The sequence below is a fragment of the Oncorhynchus masou genome, unplaced genomic scaffold, assembly GCF_036934945.1.
Source record: "Oncorhynchus masou masou isolate Uvic2021 unplaced genomic scaffold, UVic_Omas_1.1 unplaced_scaffold_643, whole genome shotgun sequence".
Lineage (NCBI taxonomy): Eukaryota > Metazoa > Chordata > Actinopteri > Salmoniformes > Salmonidae > Oncorhynchus > Oncorhynchus masou.
This window is the reverse complement of record NW_027012865.1, coordinates 433,387-452,242: the sequence shown is the minus strand read 5'-3', so window position 1 is coordinate 452,242 and position 18,856 is coordinate 433,387. Positions and strand designations below refer to the sequence as shown.

General features: G+C 44.7%; 1 protein-coding gene across 1 annotated transcript in view; it reads left to right on the top strand.

Moving 5' to 3' along the window:
• The first annotated feature begins 8,884 nt into the window (after positions 1 to 8,884).
• gna12a (guanine nucleotide binding protein (G protein) alpha 12a) overlaps positions 8,885 to 18,856 on the top strand; it is a 30,479-nt gene continuing 20,507 nt past the window's right edge. The window contains exons 1-2 of the mRNA XM_064962899.1: positions 8,885 to 9,470; positions 15,049 to 15,264. Coding sequence (XP_064818971.1) covers positions 9,153 to 9,470; positions 15,049 to 15,264 — 534 coding nt within the window. The 5' untranslated portion in view covers positions 8,885 to 9,152. The remainder of the gene's footprint in view (positions 9,471 to 15,048; positions 15,265 to 18,856) is intronic.

Here is an 18,856-nt window from a genome sequence, read left to right as displayed (position 1 = left end):
AGTACACACACACCAAGACTAGTCACACACACTAAGACTAGTATACACACACATGACTAGTACACACACTAAGACTAGTCACACACACTAAGACTAGTCACACACACCCAAGACTAGTATACACACACACTAAGACTAGTATACACACACCCCAAGACTAGTATACACACACTAAGACTAGTCACACACACTAAGACTAGTCACACACACTAAGACTAGTACACACACACTAAGACTAGTCACACATAAGACTGAGTCACACACTAAGACTCGTCACACACACTAAGACTAGTATACACACACACTAAGACTAGTATGCACACTAAGACTAGTCACACACACTAAGACTAGTACACACACACATGACTAGTCACACACACTAAGACTAGTATACACACTAAGACTAGTATACACACACTAAGACTAGTCACACACACTCAAGACTAGTATACACACACTAAGACTAGTCACACACACTAAGACTAGTATACACACACTAAGACTAGTCACACACACATGACTAGTCACACACACTAAGACTAGTCACACACACTAAGACTTCAGAGATACATCACACACATGACTAGTCACACACACTAAGACTAGTCACACACACTCCACGCATACTAGTCACAAACATCACTAAGACTATGTATACACACACTAAGACTAGTCACTGTTCACCTGACACAATAAGACTAGTCACACACACATGACGAGTCACACGATGGCCCTGAACTAAGACTAGTATACATATCACTATTCATTGACTAGTCACACACACTAAGACTAGTATACACACTAAGACTAGTATACCCACACTAAGACTAGTATACACACACTAAGACTAGTCACACACACTAAGACTAGTCACACACACTAAGACTAGTCACACACACATAAGACTGTATACACACACTAAGACACACACACACACATCCAACACTAGTCACACACACTAAGACTAGTCACACACATAAGACTAGTATACACACACATGACGAGTCACACACATGAAACTGAGGGTAGCATTCCAGAGAGACATCAGAGACTGTAACGTAATTTGCTTCACAGAAACATGGCTCACTGGAGAGACGCTGGATCAGAGTTGGTGCAGCCAGCTGGTTTCTTCACACATCGCGCCGACAGAAACAAACATCATTCTGGTAAGAAGAGGGAGGGGGCGATGCCTTATGGGTTAACGAGACGTGGTGTGATCACAAAAACATACAGGAACTCAAGTCCTTCTGTTCACCTGATTTAGAATTCCCTCACAATCAAATGTCGACCGATTATCTACCAAGGAATTCTCTTTTGATTATAATCACAGCCGTATATATCCCCCCAAGCAGACACATCGATGGCCCTGAACTAACTTTATTTGACTCTTGCAAACATATCCTGAGGCTGCATTCATTGTAGCTGGGGATTTAACAAGGCTAATCTGAAAACAAGACTCCCTAAATTTATCAGCATATCGATTGTGCTACCAGGGCTGGTAAACCCCTGGATCATTGTTATTCTAACTTCCTGCAACGCACACACACACACACACACACCACACACACACACACCACACACACACATACCACACACACACACACACACACACACACACACACACACACCTACCCACACACATACCCACACACACACACACATCCACACCCACACACACACATCCACACCTACACACACACACATCCACACACACATCCACACACGCACACACACACACACACACATCCACACACACACACACACATCCCACACACACATCCACACCCACACACACACACACCCACACGCAAAAGACAGACACACACACACACACACACACACACACAAAGACAGGCTGCCAAGGTAATGACGGAATAAAACTACAAAACATGCGGCTATTGAAGATTTGAGATGAGGAAAATTCTGTGGAAATATAATAACTCCTCTTCATCGTCCCCATCTCTCTCTCCTCTGCTCCTTCCCCTCTCCTCTCTCTCTCTCTCTCTTCCCCTTCCCTCTCTCTTCCTCTCCTCTCTCTCCCCCTCTCCTCTCCTCCCCTCCCCTCCCTCCCTCTCTCCTCCTTCCCCTCTCCCTCCTCTCTCCTCCTTCCCCTCTCTCTCTCTCCTTCCCTCTCTCTCCTCCTCCTTCCCCTCTCTCTCCTCTCTCCTTCCCCTCTCCTCCCTCTCCTTCCCTCTCTCTCCTCCTCTCCTTCCCCTCTCTCTCTCCTCTCCTCCTTCCCATCTCTCTCTCTCTCTCCTCTCCTCCTTCCCCTCTCCCTCTCCTCTCCTCCTCCCCTCTCTCTCTCTCCTCTCCTCCTTCCCCTCTCTCTCTCCTCTCCCTCCTTCCCTCTCTCCTCTCCCTCCTTCCCCTCCCTCTCTCTCTCTCTCCTCCTTCCCCCTCTCTCTCTCTCTCTCTCTCCTTCTTCCCCCTCTCCCTCTCCTCTCCTCCTTCCCCCTCTCTCTCCTCCTTCCCCTCTCTCTCTCCTCTCCTTCCCCTTCCCCTCTCCTCTCCTCCTTCCCCCTCTCTCTCCCTTCCTCTCTCCTCCTCCTCCCCTCCCCCTCTCTCCTTCTCCTCCTTCCCCTCCTCTCTCTCCCTCCTCTCCTTCCCTCCTTCCCCTCTCCTCCTTCCCCTCTCTCTCTCCTCTCCTTCCCCTCTCTCTCCTCTCCTCCCCTCCTCCTTCCCCTCTCTCCTCTCTCCTTCCCTTCTCTCTCCTCTCCTTGTCTCTCTCTCCCTCTCCTCCTTCCCCTCTCCCTCTCCCTCCTTCCCCCTCTCTCTCTCCTTCCCTCTCTCCTCCTTCCCCTCTCTCTCCTCTCCTCCTTCCCCTCTCCTCTCCCCCCTCTCCTCCTCCCCTTCCCTCTCTCTCTCCTCCTTGTCTCTCTCTCTCCTCTTCCTCCTTCCCATCTCTCCTCTCCTCCTCCTCCTCTCCCCTCTCCTCCTCTCCTTCCCCTCTCTCTCCTCTCCCTCCTTCCCCTCTCTCTCCTCTCCTCTTTCTTCCCCTCTCTCTCGCCTCTCTCCTCTCCGTCCTCTTCTCTCTCTCCTCTCTCCTTCCCCTTCTCTCTCCTCTCTTCCTTCCCTCTCTCTCTCCTCTTTCCTTCCCCTCTCTCTCCTCTCTTCCTTCCCCCCTCTCTCTCCTCTCCTTGTCACGTTCTGACCTTAATTCCTTTGTTATGTCTTTGTTTAGTGTGGTCAGGGTGTGAGTTGGGTGGGTTGTCCATGTTCCATTTTCTATGTTGTGTTTGCGTTTGGCCTGATATGGTTCTCAATCAGAGGCGTTAGTTGAGAAATCATACTTATGTAGCCTTTTTCCACTTGTGTTTGTTTTCTGTGTCTGTGTGTTCCACACGGAACTGTTTCTGTTTCAGTGTTCGGTTGTTTTAATAAAGAACATATCACGCTGCGCTTTGGTCCTCCGATCCTCACTACTCCTCATCAGAGGAGCTGTTACTCTCCTCCTTCCCATCTCTCTCCTCATCTTTGTCTCTCTCTCTCCTCCTTCGTCTCTCTCTTCATCTTCCCCTCTCTCTCCTCTTATTCGACTCTCTCTCTCCTCCCGTCCTCTCTCCCCTCCTTCCTCGCTCTTTCCCCCTGTCCATAACTGGTGGTTGTAATTGAGTCCTAGACATTAAAACACTTTAATTTTCTAATTTTCGTTACATTTTCTTTTCTTATTTTGGTGTCAAATCTACTTTTTTATGAGTTGTCACACCTTACATAATCACACTGGATTCCCGAAGGGTGTGTGTGTGTGTGTGTGTGTGTGTGTGTGTGTGTGTGTGTGTGTGTGTGTGTGTGTGAGAGAGAGAGAGAGAGAGAGAGTGAGAGAGTATGTATATATAATATGACATTTGTAATGTCTTAATTGTTTTGAAACTTCTGTATGTGTGATGTTTACTGTTAATTTTTATTGTTTATTTCACTTTATATATTCACTTTATATATTATCTACCTTACTTGCTTTGGCAATGTTAACACATGTTTCCCATGCCAATAAAGCCCTTGAATTGAATTGAATTGAGAGAACGAGAGAGAGAGAGAGAGAGAGAGAGCGAGAGAAAGAGAGACACTGCATCTCTGTGCTAGATGCGTCACTACAGACCCTGGTTCAAATCCAGGCTGTATCACAGCGGTCTAAGACACTGCATCTCCGTGCTAGATGCGTCACTACAGACCCTGGTTCCAATCCAGGCTGTATCACAGCGGTTTAGGACACTGCATCTCCGTGCTGGAGGCGTCACTACAGACCCTGGTTCGAATCCAGGTTGTATCACAGCAGTCTAAGACACTGTATCTCCGTGCTGGAGGCATCACTACAGACCCTGGTTCCAATCCAGGCTGTATCACAGCGGTCTAAGACACTGCATCTCCGTGCTAGAGGCGTCACTACAGACCCTGGTTCCAATCCAGGCTGTATCACAGCGGTCTAAGACATTGTATCTCCGTGCTAGAGGCGTCACTACAGACCCTGGTTCCGAATCCAGGCTGTATCACAGCGGTCTAAGACACTGCATCTCCGTGCTAGAGGCGTAACTACAGACCCTGGTTCCAATCCAGGCTGTATCACAGCGGTCTAATACACTGCATCTCCGTGCTAGAGGCGCACTACAGACCTACAACTACAACGGCGTCACTGGGTTTTGCCGGGGTAGGCCGTCATTGTAAATGAGAATTTGTTCTTAGCTGGCTTGCCTGGTGAAATAAAGGTTCAATTAAAAACAAAGATAATAATTTATATATGATATATAGACACACTAATGACATCTGAAATGTCTTTCTTGTGGAACTTCTGTGAGAGTAATGTTTCCTGTTCATTTTTATTGTTTATTTCACTTTTGTTTATTATCTTCCATCACTTGCTTTGGTTTGTTAACACATATTTCCCCTGACAATAAAGCCTGGAAACACTGACACACACACACACACACACACACACACTGACACACACAAACACTGACACACACCACACACACACACACTGACACACACACACACACACTGACACACAACACACACACCCACACACACACCCAAACACTGACACACAAGTACACTGACTCACACACACACTGGCACACATACACGCACACACACACACACACACACCCAAACACAAACACTGACACACACACACACATTGACACACACACACACACACATACACACACACAAACACTGACACACACACACACACAGCATGTTGTCTGAGACCCAGTAAGTCCATCAGTAGATTAACTAGAACGGCAGGACATCATCATGTCCTGTTTAAACCAGCCAGCCGGTGGTGCTGTTACTCTGTCTATCTATCTGGTCAGCAGGGCTTTGTTCCAGCCCTGCTCTGACACATGTTACTCTGTCTATCTATCTGTTGTCCAGGGTCAGCAGGGCTTTGTTCCAGCCCTGCTCTGACACATGTTACTCTGTCTATCTATCTGTTGTCCAGGGCCAGCAGGGCTTTGTTCCAGCCCTGCTCTGACACATGTTACTCTGTCTATCTATCTGTTGTCCAGGGCCAGCAGGGCTTTGTTCCAGCCCTGCTCTGACACATGTTACTCTGTCTATCTATCTGTTGTCCAGGGTCAGCAGGGCTTTGTTCCAGCCCTGCTCTGAGACATGTTACTCTGTCTATCTATCTGTTGTCCAGGGTCAGCAGGGCTTTGTTCCAGCCCTGCTCTGAGACATGTTACTCTGTCTATCTATCTGTTGTCCAGGGTCAGCAGGGCTTTGTTCCAGCCTTGCTCTGACACATGTTACTCTGTCTATCTATCTGTTGTCCAGGGCCAACAGGGCTTTGTTCCAGCCCTGCTCTGACACATGTTACTCTGTCTATCTATCTGTTGTCCAGGGCCAACAGGGCTTTGTTCCAGCCCTGCTCTGACACATGTTACTCTGTCTATCTATCTGTTGTCCAGGGTCAGCAGGGCTTTGTTCCAGCCCTGCTCTGACACATGTTACTCTGTCTATCTATCTGTTGTCCAGGGCCAACAGGGCTTTGTTCCAGCCCTGCTCTGACACATGTTACTCTGTCTATCTATCTGTTGTCCAGGGTCAGCAGGGCTTTGTTCCAGCCCTGCTCTGAGACATGTTACTCTGTCTATCTATCTGTTGTCCAGGGTCAGCAGGGCTTTGTTCCAGCCCTGCTCTGAGACATGTTACTCTGTCTATCTATCTGTTGTCCAGGGTCAGCAGGGCTTTGTTCCAGCCTTGCTCTGAGACATGTTACTCTGTCTATCTATCTGTTGTCCAGGGTCAGCAGGGCTTTGTTCCAGCCCTGCTCTGAGACATGTTACTCTGTCTATCTATCTGTTGTCCAGGGTCAGCAGGGCTTTGTTCCAGCCCTGCTCTGACACATGTTACTCTGTCTATCTATCTGTTGTCCAGGGTCAGCAGGGCTTTGTTCCAGCCTTGCTCTGAGACATCAATCAATCACATTGATTTATAAAGCCCTTCTTACATCAGCTGATTTATCAAAGTGCTGTACAGAAACCCAGCCTAAAAAACCCCAAACAGCAAGCAATGCAGGTGTAGAAGCACGGTGGCTAGGAAAACTCACTAGAAAGGCTGGGAACCTAGGAAGAAACCTAGAGAGGAACCAGGCTATGAGGGGTGCCAGTCCTCTTCTGGCTGTGCCGGGTGGAGATTATAACAGAACATGGCCAAGATGTTCAAACGTTCATAGATGACCAGCAGGGTCAAATAATAATAATCACAGTGGTTGTAGAGGGGCAACAGGTCAGCACCTCAGGAGTAAATATCAGTTGGCTTTTAATAGCTGGTCATTCAGAGTATCTCTACCGCTCCTGCTGTCTCTAGAGAGTTGAAAACAGCAGGTTTAACACTTGTGTTCAAGCCCTGCTCTGAGACATGGAAGGAGAGACAACTAGCCAGCCACAACAAGTCTTCTAGAAGGGGATGGAGTTTGTCACCTGGAAACTGATCCCAAGTCAGCTTCTACCCTATTATTCTCTACTGTATATGGAGTTTGTCACCTGGACACTGATCCCAAGTCAGCTTCTACCCTATTATTCTCTACTGTATATGGAGTTTGTCACCTGGACACTGATCCCAAGTCAGCTTCTACCCTATTATTCTCTACTGTATTATATTTGTCTTGATTCCAATTAATGCATTGAGCCCTACATCCCAGTGTTCTTTCTTTGACTCCAATTAATGCATTGAGCCCTACATCCCAGTGTTCTTTCTTTGATTCCAATTAATGCATTGAGCCCTACATCCCAGTGTTCTTTCTTTGACTCCAATTAATGCATTGAGCCCTACATCCCAGTGTTCTTTCTTTGACTCCAATTAATGCATTGAGCCCTACATCCCAGTGTTCTTTCTTTGACTCCAATTAGAGCATTGAGCCCTACATCCCAGTGTTCTTTCTTTGACTCCAATGAGCCCTACATCCCAGTGTTCTTTCTTTGACTCCAATTGCATTGAGCCCTACATCCCAGTGTTCTTTCTTTGACTCCAATTAAAGCATTGAGCCCTACATCCCAGTGTTCTTTCTTTGACTCCAATTAATGCATTGAGCCCTACATCCCAGTGTTATTTCTTTGACTCCAATTAATGCATTGAGCCCTACATCCCAGTGTTCTTTTCTTTGATTCCAATTAAAGCATTGAGCCCTACATCCCAGTGTTCTTTCTTTGACTCCAAGTAAAGCATTGAGCCCTACATCCCAGTGTTCTTTCTTTGACTCCAATTAATGCATTGAGCCCTACATCCCAGTGTTCTTTCTTTGACTCCAATTAATGCATTGAGCCCTACATCCCAGTGTTCTTTCTTTGATTCCAATTAATGCATTGAGCCCTACATCCCAGTGTTCTTTCTTTGATTCCAATTAAAGCATTGAGCCAGACTACATCCCAGTGTTCTTTCTTTGATTCCAATTAAAGCATTGAGCCCTACATCCCAGTGTTCTTTCTTTGATTCCAATTAAAGCATTGAGCCCTACATCCCAGTGTTCTTTCTTTGACTCCACGACAGAGCATTGAGCCCTACATCCCAGTGTTCTTTCTTTGACTCCAACTTAAAGCATTGAGCCCTACATCCCAGTGTTCTTTCTTTGACTCCAATTAATGCATTGAGCCCTACATCCCAGTGTTCTTTCTTTGACTCCAATTAATGCATTGAGCCCTACATCCCAGTGTTCTTTCTTTTTTGACTCCAATTAAAGCATTGAGCCCTACATCCCAGTGTTCTTTCTCGACACCGCCTGCAGTGATAGAGTGGTGTTGAGTCGCCCCCTATCTGCCGTCCGAGGTAGTGCTGCAGCAGTCTTAGACCAGACCAAGACAGTATGTAGCGGACATGGAACAGCCCACTACAACTACAGCCCAACTCCGTGGTGGGCCACGACGAGGCCAAATGCATTTATATAGCTTTCCCCCCCAAAAAAATTCAGCGGGTGAGTGCCAATATGGAGGCTCAGTGGCTTCAAAACAGCACCCCCTGTTAGTCACCTAGTGTATATATAAATCACTGGGCCAGACTCTCGCTCCCACTCTTGCCTTTTTGTCCGTGTTCTCAAATTCAGAAATCCCCTGGGAATCCTCCTAATCTACATCGAGCCAACATTTGCTTTTATTTTACTGAAGTTTGTTTGGCTAAACTTTAGTCTAGATACGCGGACGGTGATATCGTTTTATACTGAGTTTATAACGCTTGTTGGACGACTTTAGTCTCCGCGGTGGTTGTGTTGTTTTTCCCCTCTTGTCCACTTCGCTGGTTCTTTATTTGAGAAGAGAACACATCCAACTCTAAACCAAAATGGACACGGGAGTATTCCAGCTCGCGCAACTCTGCGGGTCGACGCATAACGGATAAATAAACAGGATCTATTTTAATGGACGACAAAATCTTCTTTTTCATTTTGATAATCCTAACCACTTAAACTTTTAGGCTAATATAAATGTATTAAAGCGGAGTGGAGTGGATTATCTCGTATCATGTCAAGGATTTTGATATCGAAATAGCCTAATTGTTCACTTTTTGAGACAATCTGGGGTTTTTATAACAGTCGGATATCCCTGCTACTACTAAAATGGTATAATCGAACCGTAGCCTATTGAATGGGAGTGTAGACTGGACTCTTCTCGTATTATGAAAAGGTTTTGCTGAAGTTTGGTGGGTTGGTTGGTTAAACAGGGACCATGTCGGGAGTTGTGCGGAGCCTGAGCCGCTGCCTGCTGCCGGCCGAGGCCACCCGAGAGGCGGGCGGCAGCAAGGACAGGATCCGGGAAAGGGACGCGGTGCAGGAGCGAGAGGCTCGGCGGAGGAGCCGGGAGATTGATGCCATGCTTGCACGAGAGAGGCGCGCGGTGAGGCGGCTCGTGAAGATCCTTCTCCTCGGCGCTGGAGAGAGCGGCAAATCGACCTTCCTCAAACAGATGAGGATAATTAATGGGAAAGAGTTCGACAAGAAAGCTCTACTCGACTTCCGGGACACAATCTTTGAGAATATCATAAAGGTAGCCAAAATCAATACTTTTAGATAAGAGTTATAATTATAACCATTGTGATTCATGCAGTGAACAGGCCTATGTTATTGTAGCATGGCATTTCTCCAAGGGAAAACAACGTTATTCAATCAATTTTGTTTGTTTCCTGGAAACTGGTCCCAAGTCAGCCTCTACCCTATTATTCTCTACTGTATATGGAATTTGTCTCCTGGAAACTGATCCCAAGTCAGCTTCTACTCTCATTGACAAAACATTATGTCCGTTTGTGCATTTCCGTCTCTATAGAATGGGTAGGACTGGGGCAGGGAAAACGGGTTCTAGATCAGTGGTGTCAGACGTTCAAACTATGTAAAACTGGTTCTAGATCAGTGGTGTCAGACGTTCACACTAAGTAAAACTGGTTCTAGATCAGTGGTTAGGTCTGTATCTAACGGATCAGTGGTCCCATGCAGACCAGACGTTCACGTTTTACCTAACTGAAACACATGAACTGTGACACAGTGTGACTCACGTCTGGCTCTCGTGCCGCGTTCAGACGCTGGTCAGAACTCGGGATTTATCCACTTTCTAAGCAAGTCTGAAATGTCAAGAGTGTCCTAGTTCTGACCAGCGTGTGAACGCGGCATCAGCCGGCAGACTGTGATGTGTGTGTGTGTCACTGCAGTGAGGAAGTGACGACTAGTTTCTCTCTCTCTTTCTCCGATACACACACACACACATACATAGATAGATGGAAAAGTTTCCAATTGTCATACTTTGTGTTTGAATTGTTTATTTACAGAGAGCCACTCCAACCCTAAGACATCAGTTGCAAATGAAGCATGTAATGTGTAGTGAATCTGCCAGATCAGAGGCTAGAAGGGATGCCCAGGGATGTTCTCCGTTTAGTGAGTCCTCCAGATCAGAAGCAGTAGAGATGACCAGGGACGTTCTCTGTGTAGTGAATCTGCCAGATCAGAGGCTAGAAGGGATGCCCAGGGATGTTCTCCGTTTAGTGAGTCCTCCAGATCAGAGGCTAGTAGGGATGACCAGGGATGTTCTCCGTTTAGTGAGTCCTCCAGATCAGAGGCTAGTAGGGATGACCAGGATGTTCTCTGTTTAGTGAGTCCTCCAGATCAGAGGCTAGTAGGGATGACCAGGGATGTTCTCTGTTTAGTGAGTCCTCCAGATCAGAAGCAGTAGAGATGACCAGGGATGTTCTCTGTTTAGTGAGTCCTCCAGATCAGAGGCTAGTAGGGATGACCAGAGATGTTCTCTGTTTAGTGAGTCCTCCAGATCAGAGGCTAGTAGGGATGACCAGGGATGTTCTCTGTTTAGTGAGTCCTCCAGATCAGAGGCTGTAGGGATGCCCAGGGATGTTCTCTGTTTAGTGAGTCCTCCAGATCAGAGGCAGTATTGATGACCAGGGATGTTCTCTGTTTAGTGAGTCCTCCAGATCAGAGGCAGTAGGGATGACCAGGGATGTTCTCTGTTTAGTGAGTCCTCCAGATCAGAGGCAGTAGGGATGCCCAAGGATGTTCTCTGTTTAGTGAGTCCTCCAGATCAGAGGCAGTAGGGATGACCAGGGATGTTCTCTGTTTAGTGAGTCCTCCAGATCAGAGGCAGTAGGGATGACATTTGTTTACATTTTAAGTCATTTAGCAGACGCACTTATCCAGGGATGCGACTTACAAATGACCAGGGATGTTCTCTGTTTAGTGAGTCCTCCAGATCAGAGGCTAGTAGGGATGACCAGGGATGTTCTCTGTTTAGTGAGTCCTCCAGATCAGAGGCTAGTAGGGATGACCAGGGATGTTCTCTGTTTAGTGAGTCCTCCAGATCAGAGGCAGTAGGGATGACCAGGGACGTTCTCTGTTTAGTGAGGCCTCCAGATCAGAGGCAGTAGGGATGCCCAGGGATGTTCTCTGTTTAGTGAGTCCTCCAGATCAGAGAGAGTAGGGACGACCAGGGACGTTCTCTTGATAAGTGCGTAAAATTGGACCATTTTCCTGCCCGGCTTAGCATTTGAAAATACTTTTGTGTGTCAGGGAAAATGTATGGAGTAAAACTTTATTGTTTTCTTTAGGAGTGTAGTGAAGTAAAAGTTGTCGAAAATAAAAAAATAGTAAAGTAGAGTACAGACCCCAAAAAACGACTTAAGTAGTACTTTGAAGTATTTTTACTGAAGTACTTTACACCACACACACACACACACACACACACACACACACACACACACACACACACACACACACACAAGCACATACACACACACACACACGCACGCACGCACGCCACACACACACACACACACACACCACGCACGCACGCACGCCACACACACGCACGCACGCACACACACACAATTTATAAAGAGACTTCTAACAACATCATATATACTTTTTTTAAAGCTACTGTTTAATTACTGGGGTCTTAATAAAACACATGTGTCTGACACACACACACACACACACACACACACACACACACACACACACACACACACACACACACACACACACACACACACACACACACGGTCAGACTGTATGTCTGTTGGTGAAGAGAGAGACAGAGAGAAGGTGTCTATATGATTTAACCCATTATCTGGATCTTCTAGGTTAGCTTGAGAAGCTTCTGTTGTACCCAATGTTCCCTTTAAGCTGCGCACATCCGCAGCCCCGCGCAGAGAAGCACTAGATTGAACTTCACTCAACGTTCTAGAGTATCCCCCCTTTAGGTAACACTATCAATGTTCTAGAGTTTTCCCCCTTTAGTTAACACTATCAACGTTCTAGAGTTTCCCCCTTTAGGTAACACTATCAACGTTCTAGAGTTTCCCCACTTTCTAGAGTAACACTATCAACATTCTAGAGTTTTCCCCTTTAGTTAACACTATCAACGTTTCCCTTTACTGTGGAATTGCGATCGAGTCAACTCAATATTAGCCACTTTTAATGCAACATCCTAAAATAAAACAATCTATGCAAGACTTTTGTTGTAAGCAGAACGCATTGGAGTAGGATTCTATTTCATTGAAATGCACCACTCTACACAGACCTGTGCGGCATAACCAATCAGAGCTGCAGTAGGCCTATATGCAAATAGGCCATTGCCGTATATGGATCTGTGCCATTCACTTTGAACTGGACTGTGTTTACAGCATGAGCCTTCGTGAGTAGATGAACTGGACTGTGTTTACAGCATGAGCCTTCGTGAGTAGATGAACTGGACTGTGTTCACAGCATGAGCCATGAGCCTTCGTGAGTAGATGAACTGGACTGTGTTTACAGCATGAGCCTTCGTGAGTAGATGAACTGGACTGTGTTTACAGCATGAGCCTTCGTGAGTAGATGAACTGGACTGTGTTTACAGCATGAGCCTTCGTGAGTAGATGAACTGGACTGTGTTTACAGCATGAGCCTTCGTGAGTAGATGAACTGGACTGTGTTTACAGCATGAGCCTTCGTGAGTAGATGAACTGGACTGTGTTCACAGCATGAGCCTTCGTGAGTAGATGAACTGGACTGTGTTTACAGCATGAGCCTTCGTGAGTAGATGAACTGGACTGTGTTTACAGCATGAGCCTTCGTGAGTAGATGAACTGGACTGTGTTGAACACAGCATGAGCGCCGCTTCCTGTGTGAGGCACCTTCGTGAGTAGATGAACTGGACTGTGTTTACAGCATGAGCCTTCGTGAGTAGATGAACTGGATTGTGTTCACAGCATGAGCCTTCGTGAGTAGATGAACTGGACTGTGTTTACAGCATGAGCTGCATGTAAGAGCTGCATCCATGTGAGAGCTGCATGTAGCCACGTGGGCACATTTTGTTCATATCCTTTGCTAATTAGGGAGTTATTAGACCAGTTATAGATCAATTGTAGTGATTACTTCATACAAAGAGCACAAAACGTGTACATTTCTAGACATCTTTGAAAAGCGAGTAAAGAGGGGTTTTTTTTGTCTTAAAGGGGCAGTGTTGTATTTTGAGACAGGCTTGATTAAGCTAAGTAGCCAATAGGCAGAGGGAAGCATAATGTGTCTCATTCTCTGTAATAATGATATGGGAATAATAATGCATTTTATTTTGTAAAGTGGTTTCTTGCATCAAACAACACAACATGTTCAGTCACCTCCTTGTCTGATAAACACGTGGAATAACAGGTTAATGTCAGGCCCTGCTGCGCCACTTTGGAGCCCAAAAATGGGGACAACCTCAGGGTTCACAGTAAACGCAGGCTGGAAGTTGCACAGAATTTATGGTCAGATGTGCTAAATGGAGGGCGAGGGAGAGCATTGTGCGAGTCTCTGTGTGTAGTAAAGGTGGTCTAGAGGTTTTGTTTCTCATTTTGGTTGCACATTTTAATATGCTGATATAAATGTGTTAAAACTGATTTAAGTTTGCCTGCATTAAAGTCCCCGGCCACTAGGAGCGCCACCTCTGGATGAGCGTTTTCCTGTTTGCTTATGGCAGAATACAGTTCATTGAGTGCGGTTGAAGTGCCAAAACCTCGCAGCATTTTCACAACGTTCAAGTTTGCGCTCAGCAGACCTGAAATTTGAGGGAACGTTGTATGTAACATAGAATAGACTCTTCTGGGTTAGCTAAATACGCTTCTATTGTAACACAGAATAGACTCTTCTGGGTTAGCTAAATACACTTCTATTGTAACATAGAATAGACTCTTCTGGGTTAACAAAATAAGTTTCTGTTTCCAATAATGTGTGTGTAGCATGTGAAAGACCTAAGAGCTGTGTGAGTACCAGTAGATAGATACATACACTGTAATACTGGTTGTAGATAGATACACTGTAATACTGGTTGTAGATAGATACACTGTAACACTGGTTGTAGATAGATACACTGTAACACTGGTTGTAGATAGATACACTGTAACACTGGTTGTAGATAGATACACTGTAACACTGGTTGTAGATAGATACACTGTAACACTGGTTGTAGATAGATACACTGTAACACTGGTTGAGGCCCAAAATAACACATTTTGTACTTGTGAGTGTATGTTTTCAGCGCCATCTCTCTCTATAAGGGATGTATATATTGTTCTACAGGGGATGGGTGTATTGGAGGATGTATATATTAATGTATATATTGTTCTATAGGGGATGGGTGTGTTGGTGGATTGGTGGATGTATATATTAATGTATATATTGTTCTATAGGGGATGCGTGTATTGGTGGATGTATATATTGTTCTATAGGGGATGGGTGTGTTGGTGGATGTATATATTAATGTATATATTGTTCTATAAGGGATGGGTATATTGGTGGATGTATATATTAATGTATATATTGTTCTACAGGGGATGGGTGTGTTGGTTGATGTATATATTAATGTATATATTGTTCTACAGGGGATGGGTGTATTGGTGGATGTATATATTAATGTATATATTGGTCTACAGGGGATGCGTGTATTGGAGGATGTATATATTGTTCTACAGGGGATGGGTGTATTGGTGGATGTATATATTAATGTATATATTGTTCTATAGGGGATGCGTGTATTGGTGGATGTATATATTGTTCTACAGGGGATGGGTGTATTGGTGGATGTATATATTAATGTATATATTGTTCTACAGGGGATGCGTGTATTGGTGGATGCACGGGACAAGCTGGGGATTCCGTGGCAGAACTCTGAAAACGAGAAGCATGGCATGTTTGTGATGTCATTTGAGGGGCGTGGTGGAGTGGCGGTAGAACCAATGGAATTCCAGCTTTATGGTCTGGCGCTGGACGCTCTGTGGAGGGATTCTGGAATACAGGACGCCTACGCACGACGCAGTGAGTTTCAACTGGTGAGTCTGACACACACACACAGAGATACACACACACAGAGATACACACACACAGAGATACACACACACAGAGATACACACACACAGAGATACACACACACACACACACACACACACACACACACACACACACACACACACACACACACACACACACACACAGCTACACACACACACAACAGCCGTGTCTGAGACTGAAAAATCACACACTCTCATTTGTTTGCGTCAGAGAGTGACTGTGTGTGTTGTTATTATGATGTCACAGTCTCTCCCTGGTCTTCAACTCCAGATAAGGTAGAGCTGCATTCAACGTTCAAAACAGGTCATTGTTTACAAACTGAGAACACGCTATGACAAAAAAAAGATTCTAGAACCTAAAAGGATTCTTTGACTGTCCCCATAGGAGAACCCTTTGAAGAAGCCTTTTAGGTTCCAAGTAGAACCCCTTTTGGGTTCCATGTTCCACAGAGGGTTCTACCTTGAACCAAAAAGGGTTCTCCCTTGGAGACAGCCGAAGAACCCTTTTGGAACCTTTTTTAAGAGTGTATTTGAGTGTGTAGTGTGTAGTGTAGAGTGTGTAGTGTAGAGTGTGTAGTGTAGAGTGTATTTGAGTGTATAGAGTGTGTGTAGTGTAGAGTGTATTTGAGTGTGTAGAGTGTGTGTAGTGTAGAGTGTATTTGAGTGTGTAGAGTGTGTGTAGTGTAGAGTGTATTTGAGTGTGTAGAGTGTAGAGTGTATTTGAGTGTAGAGTGTATTTGAGTGTAGAGAGTAGTGTGTAGAGAGTAGTGTGTAGAGAGTAGTGTGTAGAGAGTAGTGTGTAGAGTGTGTGAAGTGTAGCGTGTGTAGAGTGTGTAGTGTTGTGTGTAGTGTAGTGTGTATTGTAGTGTGCAGTGTGTGTAGAGGGTGTAGTGTGTGTAGAGGGTGTAGAGGGTGTAGTGTGTGTAGAGGGTGTGTGTAGGTTTGTATGTTGCTAGGTCACAACAAGGCTGTCAGGGCTGACGAGAGACTGTCAATCATTAATCAATCATTAATTTATCGTTAATTTATCATTAATTTATCACTGTCTGACATCAAAAATCCACTCATGGTAGTTTGTGTTAGGGTTGTGCGATGTCAACCTTCGTCCTATCAAGAATATGTACCCATAAAACACTGTGCTATACTGGCCCTATTGGCCACACCGCTCCTGGACCAATCAGGACGAAGCCTGGGTAGAGGCTCTATAATCAGATAGTATTGTTTATAGCCTGGGTAGAGGCTATATAATAAGATAGTATTGTTTATAGCCTGGGTAGAGGCTCTATAATCAGGTAGTATTGTTTATAGCCTGGGTAGAGGCTATATAATAAGATAGTAATGTTTATAGCCTGGGTAGAGGCTCTATAATCAGGTAGTATTGTTTATAGCCTGGGTAGAGGCTATATAATCAGATAGTATTGTTTATAGCCTGGGTAGAGGCTATATAATCAGATAGGATTGTTTATAGCCTGGGTAGAAGCTATATAATCAGATAGTATTGTTTATAGCCTGGGTAGAGGCTCTATAATCAGATAGTATTGTTTATAGCCTGGGTAGAAGCTGTATAATTAGATAGTATTGTTTATAGCCTGGGTAGAGGCTCTATAATAAGATAGTATTGTTTATAGCCTGGGTAGAGGCTCTATAATAAGATAGTATTGTTGAAAGCTGTGCTATAGTTGTTCATTCTTGTTAGTTTTGAAAAGCCCCAACAACTTTAGGACAACACCTTTGTAGGCTAGAATATTTGGGAAATTAGCTACTGTTCATAACCTTAACTTAACTTTTACGACAGGCCGGTAAGAGGAATGAGGATAGGTTATTGGACATTTGGTTTTAGACCTCGCATAGAGAGATCTTCCCGGCCCGCATGGGTCATATCTTTCTTAATGAGCTGTACCTTTTCTAAAGGCTAGGCTTATGTTGTCAGGCTATTGATATAGTTGGTTCTGTCATTACTAGTCTGATATACCTTATGTTGTCATGCTATTGATATAGTTGGTTCTGTCATTACTCTAAAGTCTGATATACCTTATGTTGTCATGCTATTGATATAGTTGGTTCTGTCATTACTAGTCTGATATACCTTATGTTGTCATGCTATTGATATAGTTGGTTCTGTCATTACTAGTCTGATATAACTTATGTTGTCAGGCTATTGATATAGTTGGTTCTGTCATTACTAGTTCCCTGGATACCTTACGTTGTCAGGCTATTGATATAGTTGGTTCTGTCATTACTAGTCTGATGTAACTTATGTTGTCAGGCTATTGATATAGTTGGTTCTGTCATTACTAGTCTGATGTACTTTATCTTGTCATGCTATTGATATAGTTGGTTCTGTCATTATTAGTTCCCTGGATACCTTACGTTGTCAGGCTATTGATATAGTTGGTTCTGTCATTATTAGTTCCCTGGATACCTTACGTTGTCAGGCTATTGATATAGTTGGTTCTGTCATTACCAGTCTGATATACCTTATGTTGTCAGGCTATTGATATAGTTGGTCCTGTCATTACTAGTCCCTGGATACCTTACGTTGTCCGGCTATTGATATAGTTGGTTCTATCATTCTTAGTTCCCTGGATACCTTACGTTGTCAGGCTATTGATATAGTTGGTTCTATCATTATTAGGTCCCTGGATACCTTACGTTGTCAGGCTAGTGATAGAGTTGGTTCTGTCATTATTAGTCCTGTGGATACCTTACGTTGTCAGGATACCTACTACTGTGTACTGTCCTGCTGTGTGCTGTCCTGCTGTGTACTGTCCTGCTGTGTGCTGTCCTGCTGTCCTGCTGTGTACTGTCCTGCTGTGTGAGGTCCTGCTGTGTGCTGTCCTGCTGTGTGCTGTCCTGCTGTGTACTGTCCTGCTGTGTGCTGTCCTGCTGTGTGCTGTCCTGCTGTGTGCTGTCCTGCTGTGTGCTGTCCTGCTGTGTACTGTCCTGCTGTGTGCTGTCCTGCTGTCCTACTGTGTGCTGTCCTGCTGTCCTGTTGTCCTGCTGTCCTGCTGTGTACTGTCCTCAAATCAAATCAAATGTTATTTGTCACATACAGATGGTTAGCAGATGTTAATGCGAGTGTAGCGAAATGCTTGTGCTTCTAGTTCCGACGATGCAGTAATAACCAACAAGTAATCTAGCTAACAATCCCAAAACTACTACCTTATAGACACAAGTGTAAGGGGATAAAGAATATGTACATAAAGATATATGAATGAGTGATGGTACAGAGCGGCATAGGCAAGATACAGTAGATGGTATTGAGTACAGTATATACATATGAGATGAGTATGTAAACAAGGTGGCATAGTTAAAGTGGCTAGTGATACATGTATTACATAAGGATGCAGTCGATGATATAGAGTACAGTATATACGTATACATATGAGATGAATAATGTAGGGTATGTAAACATTATATTAGGTAGCAATGTTTAAAGTGACTAGTGATATATTTTACATCATTTCCCATCAATTCCCATATTTTAAAGTGGCTGGTATTGAGTCATTGTCAGTGTGTTGGCAGCAGCCACTCAATGTTAGTGGTGGCTGTTTAACAGTCTGATGGCCTTGAG